The sequence below is a fragment of the Symphalangus syndactylus genome, chromosome 5, assembly GCF_028878055.3.
Source record: "Symphalangus syndactylus isolate Jambi chromosome 5, NHGRI_mSymSyn1-v2.1_pri, whole genome shotgun sequence".
NCBI lineage: Eukaryota > Metazoa > Chordata > Mammalia > Primates > Hylobatidae > Symphalangus > Symphalangus syndactylus.
The window spans coordinates 67,645,311-67,665,939 of record NC_072427.2 but is presented as its reverse complement, the minus strand read 5'-3'; the positions used below and the strand labels follow the sequence as shown (position 1 = coordinate 67,665,939).

The window sequence follows — 20,629 nt, the reverse complement described above, 5'->3', positions numbered from 1 at the left end:
TGGGCTGATGTGGTGAGTCACTCCAGGTAAGGGGTAACACAGGGCCAGAGGCGACAGCAGTGAGGCCTGTGTTTTTCTTGCTTCAGAGGAGGAGAGGTGAAATGGAAACTCCTAGCCACACAGAACTGGGAGGCAGGGAGCAGTGAAAGTGGTGGTCCAGTCTCTGCACAGGCAGAATTACTTTCATTATTGCTCAATTTGAATTAGGTTAAAAGCAGATAGATTATTTCTTAAGTCTCTTTTCTCCTTTCAGTAGATATCCCAAAGTCTAGAAATTGATATAATTTAAAGGTAATGAAAAGAAAGTTCAGCAGCTGCATCGTGTTTCATGCTGTCCTTTCCTTCTCCTGGGGTGGGGCCTCTCCCCCTGCCTCCAGTCTTCTGTTGTGTTGCCAGGGGCACTGCTCAGAGTGGAGGAGATGGTTCTGAGGCCATGGCAGGCTTCCCCGAGCTCACTTCACATTAGCCACTTACCAAGATAAGCTGGAGCCGGGTCCTTTTTTCAGGTTGAGCAGGTGAAGAATGTTTCTAACTGTTCCAGTGGCATGACTGATGATGGTGCTTATTTCTGTTGTACCTACGGACTCCCACGTCCAATGTGTGTTAGCTTTAAGTTGCATATGTGGTCACTCTCTCAAATGCTGCGGGGAGGGCTAAGACCTGATTGTTTTGGAAGGAGTTTACACAATTAACCAGGTTCTCCATTCATTATAGGTGTTGTGTGTTTGCACTGGTGGTTGGAGGAAAGACAAAGAAAAAACATCAGAAACATGGGAAGGTTTTCCTGCTGCATGATTTCATTAGCAGGATCAGGGACTCCCAGATCACGGTTTTTCTTTCCAGCATAAAATGGCTTTCAGAATGTTTTGGCATCAAGCCAATTAATTGCCATTGGAAATTGTCTTTAGATTCCTTCTCTACTTTCCACTTCTTCCTTGTGTGCTAGTAATTATGTGCTATCTCCTGAGAGTTCCACTGCAAACTCACTGAAGGCAAAAGCACTGACACGGAACTGGAAGGACTGAGGATCCGATGGAAAAGAGAAAGTCCCATTACTTGCCCACTATCCTTTTTCATGCATCATAGTGGGGCTGGCTCTGAAATCCTGGGGCTTTTTAGAAGTCCCAGCATGTATCTCCCCTGGAGGACCAGCCCATCTTTGAGAAGGGCATCACCAACGGCACAAGAAGAAGGCTGAGCAGAAATATCGAATGCTTATTGGCAATAGGGGCATTAGCAACAGAGTCTAAAACCCAATTCCACTGCTGAAGACTTGGTGGCAGGAGTGCCACTTCCTGTTGTAGATCTGATGCCACAATGAGAAAGCACAGTGCATACTGGGCTAGTTTCAGAGAGGACACATTATATTAGCCAGAAACTAGACTTTAATGTAAAAGTCTGAAGCCTATCAGGGATTTCTCTAAGAAAGCACACTCTGGAAACTGCTCCCTATCTCAGTGTTAACTGCAAGCATGCATGCCTTCATGGTTACAGCTGGGTTTAGGTACAGGAAAAAGGATTCCTCGTGCTCTCATCAAGTTGGAACTCTAGTGTTCCTGCACACCTAGTCAAGTATAATACAATAATTCCCCTCCTTTCCCATCTCTAGCCCATATTTTCAGATTCAAAGATGAGCTGGGAAACAGGGTTGATAACAGGTAATGATAATGACAAGCACAGACTGCGCCCTTAGAATGTTCCAGGCACTCTTCCCAGCGCATTACAGAAACAAACCCATGTATGCCTCACAATGACTCTATGAGATGAGTGCTCTTATTATCCCCGTTTTATGGATGAGGGAACGAACTTGGGTATAGAGTAGTTGAGGAATTTGTCTATGTGTATATATATAGCTAGTAAATGGTAGCAAAACCTAGGCTTGGACACGAGGCAATATGACTGGTCTCAAGTCTGTTTTTAACCACTGAACCACACTGTGGCAGGCGGGCAGCTTCCTCAGGGATTGCAGTCACCAGTGTTATATAATCAACACCAAGGGCTCATTCTTAAGGAAACTTACTGTTTTCTAGTCACATTTAGAGCTACCCTTCTTCAAATAGGTCTTGGGTCCCCCAGATCACCTTTTCCCTTTCTTCACTCTAGGAGAATATGAGTAACTTTCATTTAATTTACTTTCTTTTATTCTAAAAAATATATATAGAAGAAAAATCCTGAGTATATTAGCAAAATAAATGTCAACATTTTGCCATGTCCCAAAAAAAAAGAAAAAATAATGAGTTCTTGCCTAATATCCTTGAGAATACTGGGCAGGGGTTTCAAACCTGTTGAAATTAGGGTTTATACATTTGCAGATCCCAATCAAATAGGAAAAAAAAGATAAATCATAAGACAAAGAGTAAAGGGGGGAAGAGGAGGGGGAGAAAAACATATGCCAGTTTTAAGCCAAGAGTTTATGTTAATAAGAAAAAGATTTGAGGTGAGTGAGCCTAAACGAGTCATCTAACCTCATCTGGCCTCAGTTTGCTTTTCTGTAAAATACACAAGCTGGACTGGAAGGAATCCTTCCAGCTCTAACACAGTGATTTTAAGATAAGAAGTAACTGCAAAGGTGATCGAGTTGGGAGTAAACTAAAAGAGGTTGTAATAATATTTCCTTTTCCCTTTTCATACTTTTCCTTATTACAGGAAAACAAGTATAATAGATAACTTTTGACTACAAGTGACAAGACCTAAAATTAAGAGCAGAAGATTTTAATATATTATAATAAATAGATAAGGTTTGACTCTAAGTAACAAGACCTAAACTAAACAGCAGAAGATTTCTCACCTTTGCTTATGTCAAGGGCCATGACTGCACTGGGCAACAATGCCCAGAGGTAGAATGTGGACGAGGGTATAATCTGGGGGCGGAAGAAGAGAAGTATCCCTTAAAAGCACACTAAAATCCAGTAATTTCATAAAAACCCCATCTGAAGCCTAATTCCTCTTACAAAAGAGTCCATGAAGCTTCAGTAAATCCTAGGTTTGCCAGAACACAGCGTGAAAACCTTCGTGCCTATCTTTAAGTACCTCACATGTTCATTCACTCTGACCTTCAACTCTTTCTCATCCAGAAATTCTTTTGTGTTATACGAGGAATGAATGCAAAGCTCTGTGGGCAGCTATCCAAGGGTTTCCATGCTGACGTCTCCTTGGTCCCTCACCCTGGTTTTGTTTCTTCTTCCTCTGCATGAAAGAAAAGCAGAGAAAGAGTGAACTTGGAGTAGGAGGGGAGGTGGCTTGGGGTCAAGCGTTGTGTTGGCTATGCCCCTCTTTTGACCTCATAGATCCACTACTTTTGGAGTAATGACTGTGGCTTGGAGTGTTTGTTCATGGTCTGATCAGATCCTGTGACATTTCTCCCAAAGGCAGGAAGTCATCTCTCCCCCAGGAAGACTGTTTGGTCCTGTCTATATTTCATGTCTACTTTTAATTCACCAGGAGGCTGCAAATCTAAATCTCCTCTATCTTAGCTCTTAAGGGTACCCAAGATGTCAATTTATAGAACTCTACCTTTAGGTTTGAACAGAGTAGCCTGCATTTTAAGCCCACTTCTGACACCACCCCACGGAGCCTGGGGCAGGCAATGTGGCCTGGTAAGAACAGCTTTGGAAAAGGCCTCTGAAGGTGTTGTTTCTTGGATTCCAGGGCTGACCTTGACTGTCTGGACATGAATCTATAAAATTTGAGGAAACCAGTTTGCTCGGCACCTTCTTACCGTCACACAAAAGTCCCTACCAGAGTTTTGCCAAAGTCCAGCTCTTATATGGAACCTGAGTTACTACTGGTGCTGGGCAGGGCTCAGGGACAGAGCTTAATGGAGGGGCAGGAAGAAAATAACTTGGCCAGCTGCACTGAAGAAAGTAGTCATATATGTCTGTGCAAACACTTAATTCATAAAACCTACCAGAGTCTCAAAAACAAAGATGGTGGGATTTTCCTTTCCAAAGTACACTGCTCATTACCCTAAGCTTTTGTTACTTTTTTATTCCCTGAAAGGTTGTATAAGGTATTTCTTATAATCTGAAGTCACCTGCAGTTATGGAAGTAGGGGAGTGGCCAACGGGATGGCTCTGGGCTCTGAAAGTCTTATTCTGTCCCTGGCATCATTCTCCCAGGTCGGTGAGCCTCAGGATTCCTAGATGCCAGGATTTGGAAGCCTGACCCAGTTTGCCCATGGAATAGAGATTATGGCTTGGGAACAAACACAAGAAAATCTTCTCTGTTGCACTTTCTAATATTTGCAGAGGGAAGAGGGATTGTTGTTTTGTACTTAGGCTCCAGCGGATACAAACTATTGTCTTATGTTTCTGCAAAGTGTTTTGCTACAGGAATTTTAGGTGCTACTGTTATTTTCCTGATTTCCTGATGTTCCTATGAATTTCAATTTGTTGACAGTTTCTCACCATCACCATCATCATCACCACCATCATCAAACACTTGCATAGCATTGTTCTATATCTATTATATAAAATGATTATCATTCATTCTTCACAAGCTCCTGTTTATTATCCTTCAGATGAGGAAACTGAGGCAAGGAGGCACAAACAGATTAGGTGGCCGAGGCCACCTTGTTCGAGGCCACACTGGAATTCAAACCCAGGCAAACTTGTTCCAGAACTATTCTCTTAATGACCATAATATGTGGCCTCTCTGATACATATAAATACTAATTCAAGGGCTCTTTAAAATATTATTCTGTGGGATTTCCCAAGTCTAGTTAAAGACCATGGTTTGCGTGTTATTTTTATGTACTTAAACTATGTAGACTATTCTTAAGGAGTTTTTTGCTTCAAGTTTTATTGTTATTGTGATCTTGAAGTGATAATGTATTGATATTTCAGTTCTACTCCTTGCTTCAGTCCTTTGACTTCCCATTTTTGATCTTGTCTCTAAAATTTCCTAAACTAGAAGTATTTTTAGAGCCAGAAGAGGCCAGGGGACAAATAAGAAGGGAAAATGACCCTATTAGAAGTCTCCATTGGCTTGGTAAATTCCCATAATTTCCAGTTGGAAAATTTTTTTCCTTATAATTTTTGGGTAGCATTTGAATGAAGACACTCTAGAAAGAGAGTTTTATACTATTTTATTAATAATCTTCAGAGAAGATTTACTTAATATACTGCAGAAATAGGGCTATACAAAGATCCCTTGGTAATTTCTTCCATTTCTTACAGATTCATAGTTAGGAATTTCATCCTAATATCTATTCTAAATTCTTCCTAGTCAGTTAGTGTTGAGAAAGAAAATGGATTTGTAATGACACTTCCATGAGCATTTTGAGCACTGCCTTTGGGTTCTTGTCCTTGCAGTATAGGTAGCCCCACCCATTTTGGATGCAGATTGTATTCACATAAAACGGAAGCAATTTCATTTTCTTATCTGAGGTGGACTTGAACTTCACCTTGTCTCCTGGGGATAATAAAAGGAATTGGTTTTTTTTTTCACATTAAAGTTGGTGGGGTTTTCAAATTATGTGTTCTAAAATTTCGCCCCATAAAGTAGGCAAGTAGCTCCTTCAAGAAGCTTGGGCCCAAAGACTGAAGAGGTGTGTTGGTGTGTTCAATGATCCTTGGGGAAATCTCTCTTTTAAAGCCAGAATGAGAAACCCTTTCTACTCTCAGCGTTTTGAAATGTGAAGCTGAGGATGATGAGACCTGAGCCACATGTATACACAAAACTGAGTGTAGCACAGTTTCTGGAACTCTCAGTTTTGCAACTGCTGTCCAAAGATTCACGCAGTGAACCTGGTGGACTGGCGCCTGATGTGGAGGCTTTAAGGGAGGTGGGAGGGACAGCCACAGCACGGGTAGGCAGCCTCTCACCTCTCCTCTGCATGCTGCCCAGGGATGCTCCACAAGGCAGTTGGAGATGGCTGCGCTTCACCAAGTTCAGGAGTCCCTTCTGTTTTGTTTTTTTTTTTTTTTTTTTTTTGAGATGGAGTCTCGCTCTGTCGCCCAGGCTGGAGTGCAGTGGCGCGATCTTGGCTCACTGCAAGCTCCGCCTCCCGGGTTCATGCCATTCTCCTGCCTCAGCCTCTCCGAGTAGCTGGGACTACAGGCGCCCGCCACCACGCCCAGCTAATTTTTTTGTATTTTTAGTAGAGACGGGGTTTCACCGTGGTCTCTATCTCCTGACCTCGTGATCCACCCGCCTCGGCCTCCCAAAGTGCTGGGATTACAGGCATGAGCCACCGCGCCCGTCCAGGAGTCCCTTCTGAAAGCTTGTCGAGGACTCACTTGTCACTGAGCAGGGAAAGAAATGTGCCTCCACCTGAAACGAGTCACATAGCTGGTCCCAGATGAGAAAGTGTCTGCTGCACAAAGAAAGAAGCAAAGGACTTGCAGGATCCTTGAAAGACCATGAGGTCCACGGGGAGGAGAGAGCAGGCTGGAGCAGGCTGTCCCCTCTCTTTCTCCTGCTCCTCTCCCCAGGGCTGCTCTGGCAGCAGAACCAGATGGAAATGTCACCTAATGCAGAGTGTTTTCTTCTTCCTGGTCTACACCCCTGCCTTAAACAGTGAGCGCTCCTTGGCAACATCACACAGAGGTTCTTTTCATTTTTAATTAAATCCTAAGAGATATATTTTTTTTCCTAAAGGTGCCAGCTTAAAATAATTACTAGAATTCCCAACAGGGCTAATCAGAGACTTATAGAAAATAAAAATGAAGGAGAACGCCCTACCCAATGGGTTTCTGTCATTTTGCTCAGAAGGCTCTTGCAGTCCAGGGCAGCGATCACAGTTCTTGGCATTAGGGGCTATTAATAGGAGCCTTGAAATAAATCCCTGTCCAGTGAGATAAGGAAAACTTATTTCACTGCCTGAGCATCTCTCCTCTGATGACCAGACACCTTCCATTTTCATCAGCTGTTTATCAAAATCAGATTAGTAAAAGAATAATCAGATCAGAATTGTTTATGCCTGTCTCAATCTTGAATTACAAATGACTTTCATGTGCTGCTTGGGCAAAGTACCATGACCTATAGATGAACTACCCTTTGTATTTCCTGCACCTTGTACTGAACTTATAATTTCCCAAAGACCACAAGTCATTAAGTCTCATTGTTGATTATTGATCTAAGTAAGATAGGTGAGGCTAGCTCCATGGGGGCTGTGGATATGTGGGCAATAGATTCTCTTTGTGATAAGTCATAAGTCACTAATGGGTTATTTTGAGCTCTCCCAAGTGGAAGACAATGGAGCCTTTAGTAGGTTGTGGAGTTACGTAAGACATCTCTTTCCAAACAAAGAGGAGGCAGGACACCCAGCCAAAGGGTTGAGCACAGGAGGCTGTGTGGTCTGGTGGTTCCAGGGAGAGACGTGGGGCCAGGGCTTCCTGGGTTCAGCTACCAGCCGAGACTCTGAGTCAGGGGGGAGCAGAGCCAAGTCTCTTGGCTTGAGGCAGATAGACTGTAAAACCAGGAGAGAGAAAACCGCAGGTCTGTGCTCAAGGACTCTAGGGGAAAAACACATTCTGGAAATGAAAAAAAAAAAAAAGAGAGCGAGAGAGAGATCACCCTGTTAAGTTACAATTTGGGACTTTTTCAACAAGAAATGAGCATCTTTCCTGCTGATTGGCTGACATGTCCTCCTCTGGGCAGCACTGTGAAGCCCAGCCAGTGTCTGAGGGTGTTCTGTGTGGAATGAATAGAGAAGCTCAGGGGTCTGAGCAAAGCCAGTCAACCTTGGTGAGTTGTCACAAGGAATGCTTAGGGAGCCAGGCCCTGGGAGCAAAGAGGTTCTGCATGAATTCTTCCCTTTCACTCATCCTGTCTTCCACAATAAAATGTCCTCTGAAATCATGGGAGGAAAAATCCCTTCCTGCCGGCTTCTTCTGGATACCTCCCTTCCACCAGTCTGAGCACAGAGTTGTTCAGATGTAACCAGCAACCTGTTTAGCCACAGATCCACACAGGTTTCCAAGCCACAGCCAGGGCTGGGGCTGATGGTCCATGTTCTCCAAGTCCCATGGGCCCTGAAAGTCTGATAATTCTGGTCAGACAGAGTGGGTGGCCACCTACATGGTGAGTTTGAAGGCTGACTGGGTGGGTCTCCACTCCTTGGCAGGGTGCCGCATTTCTCTGGATCTGAAAGTTTTTCTGATTGTTAGAAATAGCCTGTTAAAATGAAAACCATATTTATGAAGAAATCTGTATTCAGCATGAGCGCTTGAGTCAATAATATCTTAATAGAGTCCCATAGAAATGGGACAGGAAATGAAGGAGGGGCAGATTTTGCTGTGGAATAAGTTTGAGGGAGGAAGTTTCTTATCTGGAAGAGCAGAGGGAGCCCAGGAGGGGACAGAGAGATGAATCAGGTGGAGGGAGCATTTCTAATAGTTTCTCCCGGAGTGTCTGGAACAATGTTAAAATCTAGTGGTGGGTGGGTGTGAGTTGTACCAGGAGCAATGCTTTTACTCTAATTCAAGCCAGGCCAAATGGAATCCAGATTTTCACTTGTGGGCACCTTGTCCAGCCACCACGTACACTCATGATGTCGCTCCTCCCTGCATTTGCCAGAGTGCACACTCCCTGCCATTGGTTAAATAGCCATGCTCTGTGTCCCAAGTCCTAAGCTTCCCCATATTAAAATGAAGCAGCAATCTCTCCTTTTCCAATTTTATGACCATCCTTTTGTCACTTTCTTGCAATCTAGGGAAAAATTAATAAAAAATTAAGTCTACTCTTGCGAGCAAAGGTATCTGAGGAAGGAACGTTATCTATTTTGTAAGAATACTTGAGTGAAAGAATGAAAACTAATCCACTGAGGTTAGTGACAGCTTTAATCACATAATTTTCAGACTCTGCTTCCTCTGCTTATGATAATTCATTATGGCTGGCGCACCACTTTCAGGCCCTCCCTGGGTAACCCGTGCTCTAACAAACACATGTCTAGGAAAACGTAGAGAGACCACTTGGGGGTAGATTTCACAAGATTATTCTCATCTTCTCTGGTCACAGTGCCACTGTCCTCTGTGGTCCTTGAGAGTCCTCCTCCTGCTCTCTACAATCACACCTGGCCAAGCAAAGACAACACAGTGAGAATTTCTGGGGTGAAACGTCTGGGTAGGAAATCAAACAGAGTAAACAAGGCACCCTGCCTAGAGAGAGGTGCTGTCCAAAGTCTCCAGGTTTGGGGTCTCTAAAGTGCCCACTGACCTCTCCTTGTTCAGTTGCCTCACTGGGTATCGTCTAAGTCTCCTCCACAATTCCTGGCAGCACCAGGTGGGTCTCAGTCCCATTCTGGGCCCTGCCTTCCTCTCCAGCAGGCTTTCCTGTGGGAGAGGAAGGACCAGCCCTTGTCCCACAAAAGTGACTCCAGGCTTCCTCATCCCTCAGTCAGAGAGTCTTGTTAAACAGAAGACTTCATGTCTCAGATAAAATCTGTGTTTTAGTATTACTGTTGTAGTATGTTTTAATATTATGTTATAGTATGCTCACGTAGACATGAATGTATCTCCCCCATCCCTTTGATTAAAGGACCTGTCTAATGACAACCTCAAACAACAACAAAAAAACTTCCTCTAAGTACCCATGCTTTGGAAGGATCAATAAACATATATAAATAAATGTTTGCTGGAAATAATGAGTTGTTGTCTCTGAGCTGGCATCCCTATATATTAGTTTTATTTTCACTTACAATCTAAATTTTAAAATATATAATATCTAATATTAGTCTTATACTTTACAAAGTTTAACTTACAAAATATATAAGTGTGCTAATGAAAAATAACATATTATGACCTATTAAGATAGATAGGCTCTATCAAGGGAAAAAGTCAATTAATGGCTGTTTAATTTCAATAACTAAATCTGCCACAAATTTGAAGGTTCATGTAAATGTTTTCATATCCAGTTTGCAGAATGAAGCTCCTTTTGGTATTTTCTGATTGTGCTCAAAAGTAAACCTTGTATGATTCTTAAATGAGAATCAGTGACCCGCAGGGTCAAGCATACCAAAGGTGCTTGATGGTTGCTTTTAAAATAAATGAGGAATTGTACATTATAACCTAATGTATGGTGGACTGATAATGTACAAAAGATTGGTTTCTAAAAGTTGGGGGAAAATATGCTTCTATTACATTAAGTTAGAAGTTATATGAAACACGGGAGAAATATCTCCAGTTCTACTTCTTCCTGGGAGAATAATTGAGAGAAGACAGTCACATTCAAGACACATCCAAATATGTAAAACAACAAAGGGATCCAACCAATACATAATTTTGTGTGCTATATGTCTATCTACAGAAGTCGGTGCTTATTTTAAAAGCAGGATTTCTGTTTGAGGCCCATTTCATGTTTCTGGTTTACAAAAAGGAAGTCACGGACAGCAAAGCAGTGCTCCTTTTCTACTTTGATATGCGGACAGGAGCCTGCAGCAATGAGGAGACGAGTCCCAGGCTATGTGGAACTGCGCTAAGGTAGGAAGAAACCAAATATGTATTAAGTACCATCTGGAAGCCAGTTGCTTTGCTAAGTGCTGTTTCATTGAACCTTCCCCATGTTGCTGTGAGGTAGTTATATTTTTCTCCACTTTACACATGAGGAAACTACAGATGGAATGCTTTGCCCAAAGTCACACAGCAGTAAGTGGCAGCCAGAGTTGCAACTCAAGGCTCTACCACCTTAACACGAATGATAGAAAGTCCAGATCATTGAGAAGTGTCTGTTCATATCCTTCATCCACTTTTTGATGGGGATGTTTGTTTTTTTCTTGTAAATTTGTTTAAGTTCCTTGTAGATTCTGGATATTAGCCCTTTGTCAGATGGATAGATTGCAAAAATTTTCTCCCATTCTGTAGGTTGCCTGTTCACTCTAAAATAATAGTTTCTTTTGCTGTGCAGATGCTTTTTAGTTTAATTAGATCCCATTTGTCAATTTATACAGCCAAAAAACATATGAAAAAAGCTCATCATGCAAATCAAAACAACAGTGAGATACCGTCTCACACCAGTTAGAATGGCGATCGTTAAAAAGTCAGGAAACAACAGATGCTGGAGAGGATGTGGAGAAATAGGAACGCTTTTACACTGTTGGTGGGAGTGTAAATTAGTTCAACCATTGTGGAAGGCAGTGTGTCAATACCCCAAGGATCTAGAACCAGAAATATCATTTCACCCAGCAATTCCATTACTGGGTATATACCCAAAGAGTTATAAATCATTCTACTATAAAGACACATACACATGTATGTTTATTGCAGCACTACTCACAATAGCAAAGACTCGGAACCAACCCAAATGCCCATCAGTGATAGACTGGATAAAGCAAATGTGGCACATAGACACCATGGAATACTATGCAGCCATTAAAAAGGATGAGTTCATGTCCTTTGCAGGGACATGGATGAAACTGGAAGCCATCATTCTCAGCAAACTAACCCAGGAACAGAAAACCAATCACCGCATGTTTTCACTCATAAGTGGGAGCTGAACAGTGAGAACACATGGACACAGAGAGGGGAACATCACACACTGGGGCCTGTCGGGGAGTGGAGGGCTAGGGGAGGGATAGCATTAAGAGAAACACTTAATGTAGATGACGGGCTGATGGGTGCAGCAAACCACCATGGCACGTGTACACCTATGTAACAAACCTGAACATTCTGCACATGTATCCCAAAACTTAAAGTATAATAAAGAAAAGAAAGAGAAAGAAAGAAAGAGAAAGAAAGAGAAAGAAAGAGAAAAAGAAAGTTTGGATCAGAGAGTGTGTTCTGGGCTTTACTAAGAACATAAAAAGAACCACTGTATTTTACAGTATAATCAACTGTTTAAATTGTCTCAGAGTTGGTAAGAGGGAGTCCTTGGGTTCTGATCTGAAATGGAAAAGGCTGTTTTTCTTTATAATAGAGAATATGACTTGTGCATCCCATTCTTCAGGACAAACTTTAGTTGCTATTGGTAGATATAAATTAAGAATCAGCATTCCAGGTACGTTTTACAAGACTTTTTCCAGCCAGACTCTCTTTGCCTTGGGAGCAATTACAACCTTGACTTCTATGATGGATACAAAGTAGCAAAACAGAGACAGTCACTGGAACAAAGGAGTCACAGTGAATATTGGTTTTTGTCTTTCCAAAAACAGATTTTTGAAATAAACACTAACTTGAGAGATTTTATGTGTACCAGTTCATTTGTAACATAAGTTACTTTAAAGCACATCCAAACAGTGTTTTCAGAGATTATGAAAATTTTATTGATAAAGAAAATCTGCATTACGCATATCCCCTTTAAAAACAACCACCTCAAACATGTAGAAATGCTTTATTTTGTATTTACTATTTGATCAATGCCAGAAAAATGAAACCACAACACCAAAGTACAGACCAGTATTTTTGAAGGGGATAATAATCATTTGAGATAATAAACTACTAGAAAATCAGAAGAAATGATTCAAGGTATTCATTTCAAAGGCTAAACCACTAATTCTTTATCCAAACGAATATTTCCACTGTGAGTCAATACATTTGCCATCAGTTCTTTCTAATGCTATCCTGAATACACAATATACACCTAAAAACATGATAGAGTGCTCTGAGAACAGCAAGAACTGATAGCCAACATGATTTACAGAAATCTATGGCTATGTAGCAACGGTTCAGAGACAATCTCTAGAAAACATGAAGGTACTCTTCATGATAGGAAAGGATTGGTTTTGCAGGGCAGCTTTTAAGTTCATTTCTGATTATCTTTAAATAACCACCCTACCCTTGTCCCTTGATCTCACCCTTTGCTAAAATTTTATAAACATATTCCAGACATACTGCATGCAAAAAGGGAAGTACAAGAATATTAAGATTCTCATGCCCTGGACACGAATAGAAAACATGTATATAATGTGTTCTCACGGTCAGAACAACCCATAGAAGTGTAAAGCTGGAAACCTCTCAGTAGAGAGATATACACTTTTAATCCAAAGAAAAAAAACAGTGAGGCCTGTTACTTGACTACAGTTTCCAGGGCTCTGGTGTAGCTATATTTTAGGCATAGCTCCAAGGAGCAGCCTACACAAATTTGGATGGAGCGAGGGAGGCACAGATGGTGGTCACGTGAAGGCACAGACCGATCGAGTGGGCTCGGCTACAAAGTCTGTACATTTAGGCTGCTGTATTCCTCCTATTTCAAGTACTGCCAAGTCCCGGCTCTTCCCCATCTTTCCAAAGTCTTTATTCATTTAATTCTCCTGAAGGAGGTGGAAGAGGAGGAGGGCTGCGCAAATCTTACTCTTTCATGGTTTAGAGGAGACAGTCACCATCTTGGCGCCTTGTCAGATTTTAAATGTAACATTTTGCTAAGTGTAAAGCTGTGTATCTGTTCCTTTTCTGTTGCCATTATTGTAACTTCAATATTTGCAAAACACAACATCAAAATACTTCAAATCCAGCCCAAAGCGGTTATTCATGCAACACAATTCTTACACTTATCGATATACAGCGAGCTCATAGCAAAGGAACCTTTTCTTTCTTTCTTTTCTGTTTAGTTCTTTCTATTTGCTTATGATTTTTTTTTCTTTGGGGACTTAATGATTTAATCATACAATAGTAATATCCCCATTTTATGTATGTATAGTATATATGAATATATATATATATATATATCTCCTGACGGTTATACTATTATAAAAGTTATTACAATGTCAGCTCTTACAAGTTGCATTATTTAGAAAAAGGAAGCACAGAAGCTAAAATGATTCTACCATTTGAAATACCCTGTGAATTACTGGTAAACATAGAGCACCTTAAGGATATACAGAGTCTTAATTTTTAAATATAAAAACTTGTAGTGTTCACTATAAAATGTTAAAGAAATTCGGGATGTGCTTTCAGTGGTGCCTAATTCACGGTTACTAGCATTAAAGTGCTGCTTTCTTACTCTTTAAAGGATGGACTACAACATTCCAGATTCTCAGTTATTTTCTTCTTTGTGTAGGAAACTCAATCAAAAATCAAAATGGATTCAGTTACTGGCTTTTTTTTTTTTTTTTTTTTTTTTTTTTTTTTTAACAGGGCACAAGGTATTTTATAGATCCTCTTCATTCTGCTTGGTATTCTGTTGGTGTAACTTTTGTGTGTGATCAATTCTGCTCCAGAGACTTATCCTCTAAGCTCTCCGATGTGTCTTTTTGGCTGGAGCTAATGTGTAGGAAGGCCATTTTTAAAGCAAATCAAAACATTAAAAGGTTTAACATCTGTTAATCGGGTGTTTTATCTAGAGGACATAAAAGATATTTACAATCCTCTAGCTTACCGATTTAACGCTTTCCTTTACACTGGATATTTATATTGTGTAGAAATTGAAACCGTTATCACAATCAATGGAATTATTCCACTTTCTTCTAAGACAAGCAAGAAAATGTTTTCCTTTTAGGTTAGAATTTCATGATTAGTAAAGTGTATCAATAGGCAATGCGGAGAGGCGAATTGAACTCAATTATTATCTTAATTTCTGCTTTCAACAAAGCATACTATACACAAAGTTCTTGATACCATTTATGTTTCATGAATTTCCATTTTTAGCTCCTTCCTTAAAATATGGATACAGTTCAGAATTTAATAATAACAGTAATCAGAGAGAGAAGTCTCCCCACCTTGGGGCATTTGTGCTTTAAATCACAGTCACTTAAAAACAAAACAACTAAAACTACCCTCCAAGTCAAGGCCATATTGCTCAAATAAGAACTTTGAAACATTATTTTGATTTCCTAGGTTGACTAAGTATACGAATTAATAATAGGATTATGTATCAAATACAGTTTCATGAATGGAACACAACAGCATTATCCAATCTTCCTCAAACATAGATTGGTTGCCAAGAGAGATACTTTTCAACATATCACAAATGTGCTATTTGTATAAACACTTCCTATTACAAATGCTCTTGTTTTTGTTTAAATGAGGGTTTTTAACCTGAGCTATTAATAAATTTTTTTTTCCTTGTGGTGCTTGGCTTTCAGAAGAAAGAATCTTCAGGCCTCTGCTCTTGTGAGAGTAATTTCTCTTAACACCGACAGTGCAGCGTAAGTACAACCAGAGCTCATTAAATAGACTTCTGAGCATAATTATAATTAACAATTAGCTAGAAATTAGTTTTAATGATTTGTTTTAGATGATAGAATAGAAGCATAATGTAATTATTTTTAAACCTTCTACATCATTAAGAATACAACTACCACCACCTTTCAATTATTGAGAGGCAATCATCTAAAGCATTTAGCAAGTGATCCACTTACAGAGCCAAGCTACGGGAGCTGAAGAGAAGAGGCCGCCGCCCCAACCCAGGTGTTTATAATTATCTAGGCTTTTGCAAAGCCTATTCTGTTTCTACTCTGCTCTTTAAGCTATTTCATGCCTTGAAGACGTCTCTACCAGGGAAAATAAAGAGATTCAGCTCTTCCCCCACCTCCTGCCTATCTCCCAGACAGAGTGGGGCTGATGACTGGAGATGGGAAGGACTAGAGGAAGATGCCACAAAATTTAGCAACTGGGCCTGAAATTCACCATTCACACCATCAAACTGGACTAACAGGAAAGAAGATTATATAAGTAATGGATAAAATGAGTAACAGGAATTAACTCCAGACTGTAAAGATAGATCTATGCCATTCTTTCCTTGTTCGGTGTTCTGTTAACTTTTAATATCCCAAAATCAATTTGGATCTTGCTTTCTCTGCAAGAATGTTAAAAAATACAATAGAAACCTGAAGAAATGCTCTTTTGTTTCATAAAAATATAAAAATATTCAATTAGAAGGGTGACTTTTATTGTCAATTTTTTTCCTTTCTTTGTTTAAAATTTTTTTGTTGTTGTTTAACCTCAGCTACTCCATGTGCGTTCTCTCGCAACTTTGAGCAAGAATGTTAGATCTTTTGCTGGGGGCCTTCGGAAGCCGTGAGGGAACATATCCTGACACCCACATAGAAGACCTGGTACCTATGTTTCCACATCACAAAGCAGGCCAACAAGCACACAAGGCCGCAGACCAAATTAAGAATAATCTGGATGAGTAAGAACAGTTTGAAAGTGCCAGTGACGCTGGTACAGTCCGTCACATCCCGGTAAACAAAGGTCCTGCTGAGCGGCTCCAAGGAGGGCAGTTTGCACTGGCAAGAGTCGAGTGTGGTCTCACAGGTAAACTGTGTGAGCTGCGAATAGTGGTGGGCAGCAAAGGCCACGGCCAGCACACAGACCGTCAGGCCCAGGGCACTCAGCAGAAAGTATAACAGCTGCAAGAAAGCAGAAGAAAACCTTTCTGGTTACAAAGAACATTGGATGATGATTTGCAAAGCTAATTCATCAAAACTGTTCTTTTTCTTCTCTCCCAGAAATTTTTGATGGAAAGGCTGTCTCTTCTTAGAAACACAACACCCAAGTCATGGAAATAGCTCCATGTTTGTTTATTAGTGGGTAGTTCTTAAACCCTGATCACATTTTCACTTGCCATCCAGATTTTGGGCCCTTTTCAAGAGTTGTGACAACCGTATTAGCTGGACTGTGGAATGTTTTTGTCTAGATATTGCCAGCAGTTTAGATGAATCCCAAACAAGCTAGCCATCCCTGGATGACATGTTGTGCTTATTTTGAACTCAAGAACTTCTTCTGATATTAAGACTGAAACAAGACTAGGAAGTAAAGAACAGGTTTCTGTAATGCAAACACTGTGTGGGCCAAAATTAGCAATGACGGGTCAACTAATAGCATAGGTTAATTTTTTAAAAGACTATGTTCAATGTAGTGATGACCAAACTGTATCCATAAACATGAGTATCCCCAGTAAGAGGTTGCTGGGAGAAAATAAATTAATTATGGCTCCAGAAGTCAAGTGACTCAATGTCAGCTTCATCGCCTGTGAAACTTACCCCAAGCCCAACAAAGAGCATGAAAAAACTCTAAATGGTTCCTCAGTCACCAAGGTTTTGAACACTGTTGGCCTCCAGGTTAGCTTTGGGATTGAAAAATCTGGTTAAAGTTCTCGCTCTGCTGCTAAAGGGCGTGGGAACTCTGAACCATTTAGGGATTTAGCTTACACCTAAAATATTCTGAGCAAAACTTGTGGGTGTTCACTGACATGGCCACAATAAAATCTATGGAACAAGAAATGTTTTTGTGATTGAACTCACCTACTAGAAAAGTTAATCTTAATGGTCCACCTGCTGAGACTCTAGGTAAGGCTCAGAGTCCCCAGCTTTTGAGACTAGTATACATAGTTCTTAGTGCAAGAATTATTATTTTTATTTTATTTTTATTATTATACTTTAGGTTTTAGGGTACATGTGCACAATGTGCAGGTTTGTTACATATGTATCCATGTGCCATGTTGGTTTGCTGCACCCATTAACTCGTCATTTAGCATTAGGTATATCTCCTAATGCTGTCCCTCCCCCCTCCCCCCACCCCACAACAGTGCCCAGAGTGTGATGTTCCCCTTCCTGTGTCCATGAGTTCTCATTATTCAATTCCCACCTATGAGTGAGAACATGCAGTGTTTGTTTTTTTGTCCTTGCGATAGTTTACTGAGAATGATGGTTTCCAGTTTCATCCATGTCCCTACAAAGGACATGAACTCATCATTTTTTATGGCTGCATAGTATTCCATGGTGTACATGTGCCACATTTTCTTAATCCAGTCTATCGTTGTTGGACATTTGGGTTGGTTCCAAGTCTTTGCTATTCTGAATAGTGCCACAATAAACATACGTGTGCATGTGTCTTTATAGCAGCATGATTTATAGTCCTTTGGGTATATACCCAGTAATGGGATGGCTGGGTCAGATGGTATTTCTAGTTCTAGATCCCTGAGGAATTGCCACACTGACTTCCACAATGGTTGAACTAGTTTACAGTCCCACCAACAGTGTAAAAGTGTTCCTATTTCTCCACATCCTCTCCAGCACCTGTTGTTTCCTGACTTTTTAATGATGGCCATTCTAACTGGTGTGAGATGGTATCTCATTGTGGTTTTCATTTGCATTTCTCTGATGGCCAGTGATGATGAGCATTTTTGCATGTGTTTTTCGGCTGCATAAATGTCTTCTTTTGAGAAGTGTCTGTTCATGTCCTTCACCCACTTTTTGATGGGGTTGTTTTTTCTTGTAAATTTGTTTGAGTTCATTGTAGATTCGGATATTAGCCCTTTGTCAGATGAGTAGGTTGCGAAAATTTTCTCCCATTTTGTAAGTTGCCTGTTCACTCTGATGGTAGTTTCTTTTGCTGTGCAGAAGCTCTTTAGTTTATTTAGATCCCATTTGTCAATTTTGGCTTTTGTTGCCATTGCTTTTAGTGTTTTAAACATGAAGTCCTTGCCCATGCCTATGTCCTGAATGGTATTGCCTAGGTTTTCTTCTAGGGTTTTTATGGTTTTAGGTCTAACATGTAAGTCTTTAATCCATCTTGAATTAATTTTTGTATAAGGTGTAAGGAAGGGATCCAGTTTCAGCTTTCTACATATGGCTAGCCAGTTTCCCCAGCACCATTTATTAAATAGGGAATCCTTTCCCCATTTCTTGTTTTTGTCAGGTTTGTCAAAGATCAGATAGTTGTAGATATGCAGCATTATTTCTGAGGGCTCTGTTCTGTTCCATTGATCTATGTCTCTGTTGTGGTACCAGTACCATGCTGTTTTGGTTACTGTAGCCTTGTAGTATAGTTTGAAGTCAGGTAGCGTGATGCCTCCAGCTTTGTTCTTTTGGCTTAGGATAGTGCAAGAATTATATTACCACAGTCAAAAGTTGCTCTCTACAGAGAACAATTCTGGTGAATGGACACTTCACAAAGTAATATTAGTTCCAGTCATTTCCAGGTTCAGATGAAAGTAGCTCTGAGAAGATAATGCCCTGCCCCCACCTTCCCTTATATATAATTCAAAATTAAAACATATATGTGATACTATAAAATATGTGTACAAAAGTCCTCCAAATGAGTGTGTTCCACACAGTGATGATTTCAAGTGTTTTCAAGTCTTAAATTTGGAATGCTGTATTTACATTTTTACTTTTTCTCTTTCTTGAGTGGTATGTGTGCATGTATGTGTGGGTGTGGGTGTACATACTGGTTGCTGGTGCCCTAAGCTTATGTCTGGTTTGCCTGTAAGGGAATCCATCAGGGATTACATACAGCTTGACTGTATATCTAAGGTCACTGGAAGAGAGTAGAATTAGTTAAAGCCATTTTTTTTCTTAATACATCTTAATTAGTATCATGGATTCTTTAGATCTTTTCATCAAAGAGATCTTAAACACACATTATTTTTCCTCTTCAAATCATTTAAAGGATTGTCAGATGTAACCTAAATATCTTCATCTGTGAAACAGTTTATAGAAATATCTTATATCTCAGGGACATAACAATAATTATACTCAATATTAGTGTTCCTTGGAGGAAGGGAACCAGATATATACAAAGTGGTACCGTCATAAAACTTTTTTTTTTTTTTTTAAGAGATGGAGTCTTGCTATGTTGCCCAGGCTGGTCTCAAACTCCAAGCCTCAAGGGATCCTCCCACCTCAGCCTCCCAAAGTATTGAGATTAGAGCCGTGAACCACTTCGTCTGGCCCTCAGTATTTTCAGTGACTGCATTTTATGCAAAAATTGGAGTTTTTAGCCTAAAAATATGGATTTATTTTGTAGAACCAATGGGGCAGAATATCTGAACAATTCTCAGTTGTTCTGAAATATTCAGGCTTGATTACTGACTTCAAACTCTTGGTGCCAAGAGCCAAATTAAACTGTCTTGACCATGTTCTGTGTGTGTGTGTGTGTGTGTACCCATTGTAGCTGTGTTCCCAGTACAGCCAGCAGAGAACTGGAAACAGTTTGCTCTGGGAACAAGGTATATCTATGACTTTAACCAGGGAAGGCCCAGTTTAGTGATCATTTCCCACCTGGTAGTCATCTGCTTAGTAGAATGGCCCCAAATGGAGTTTTCTCTACCTGTTTTATCACCAACAAACAATGGATGGAAGTTGGGGGCGGGGGGCTTGTGATAACCTTCCTACCTCTAACATACATACATCCTTAAATAGCAATTTCTTTTCTTTTTTTTTTTTTTTTGAGACAGAGTGCAGTGGCTTGATCTCAGCTCACTGCAACTTCTGCCTCCTGGGTTCAAGCGATTCTCATGCCTCAGCCTCCTGAGTAACTGGGACTACAGGTGTGTGCCACCACACCCAGCTAATTTTTGTATTTTTTTGGTAGAGACAGGGTTTCACCATTTTGCCCAGGCTGGTCTTGAACTCCTGACCTCAAGTGATGCTCCTGACTCAGCCTCCCAAAGTGCTGAGATTACAGGCATGAGCCACCGCACCCAGCTCCTTAGCAATTTTCTGTAACATTTGTTGGGGCAATATCTTGAAGCAATGACAATAATCCCTCATTCTCAATCTGCAAATAATTCAAATAGTTGAAAAAGATTTTACACATTCATGATAGTCACAAAAATCCATTTGCTGAAAATGGGAATTTTGTCTATTTTTAAAAGATGACTTTTTGGCTCAGAGATTAAAAGATGTGCCCAAGACCATTTAACAAGTGTGCAGCAGTACTGGCTGATGATTAACAGCATGAACCAGGGAGTCAGGTTCTCCCCTCACTAGCCATGGTCCTTGGGCAAATTCATCAATCCCTGTGCACCT

At 40.5% G+C, this 20,629-nt stretch overlaps 1 protein-coding gene across 3 annotated transcripts in view; it reads right to left on the bottom strand.

Annotated features, from left to right (window-relative positions):
* Positions 1–12,175: 12,175 nt before the first annotated feature.
* SSPN (sarcospan) overlaps positions 12,176–20,629 on the bottom strand; it is a 116,516-nt gene continuing 108,062 nt past the window's right edge. For all 3 annotated transcript variants that reach the window (XM_063639198.1, XM_055280327.2, XM_055280325.2), the window contains exon 3: positions 12,176–16,225. In XM_063639198.1, coding sequence (XP_063495268.1) covers positions 15,860–16,225 — 366 coding nt within the window. In that variant the 3' untranslated portion in view covers positions 12,176–15,859. The remainder of the gene's footprint in view (positions 16,226–20,629) is intronic.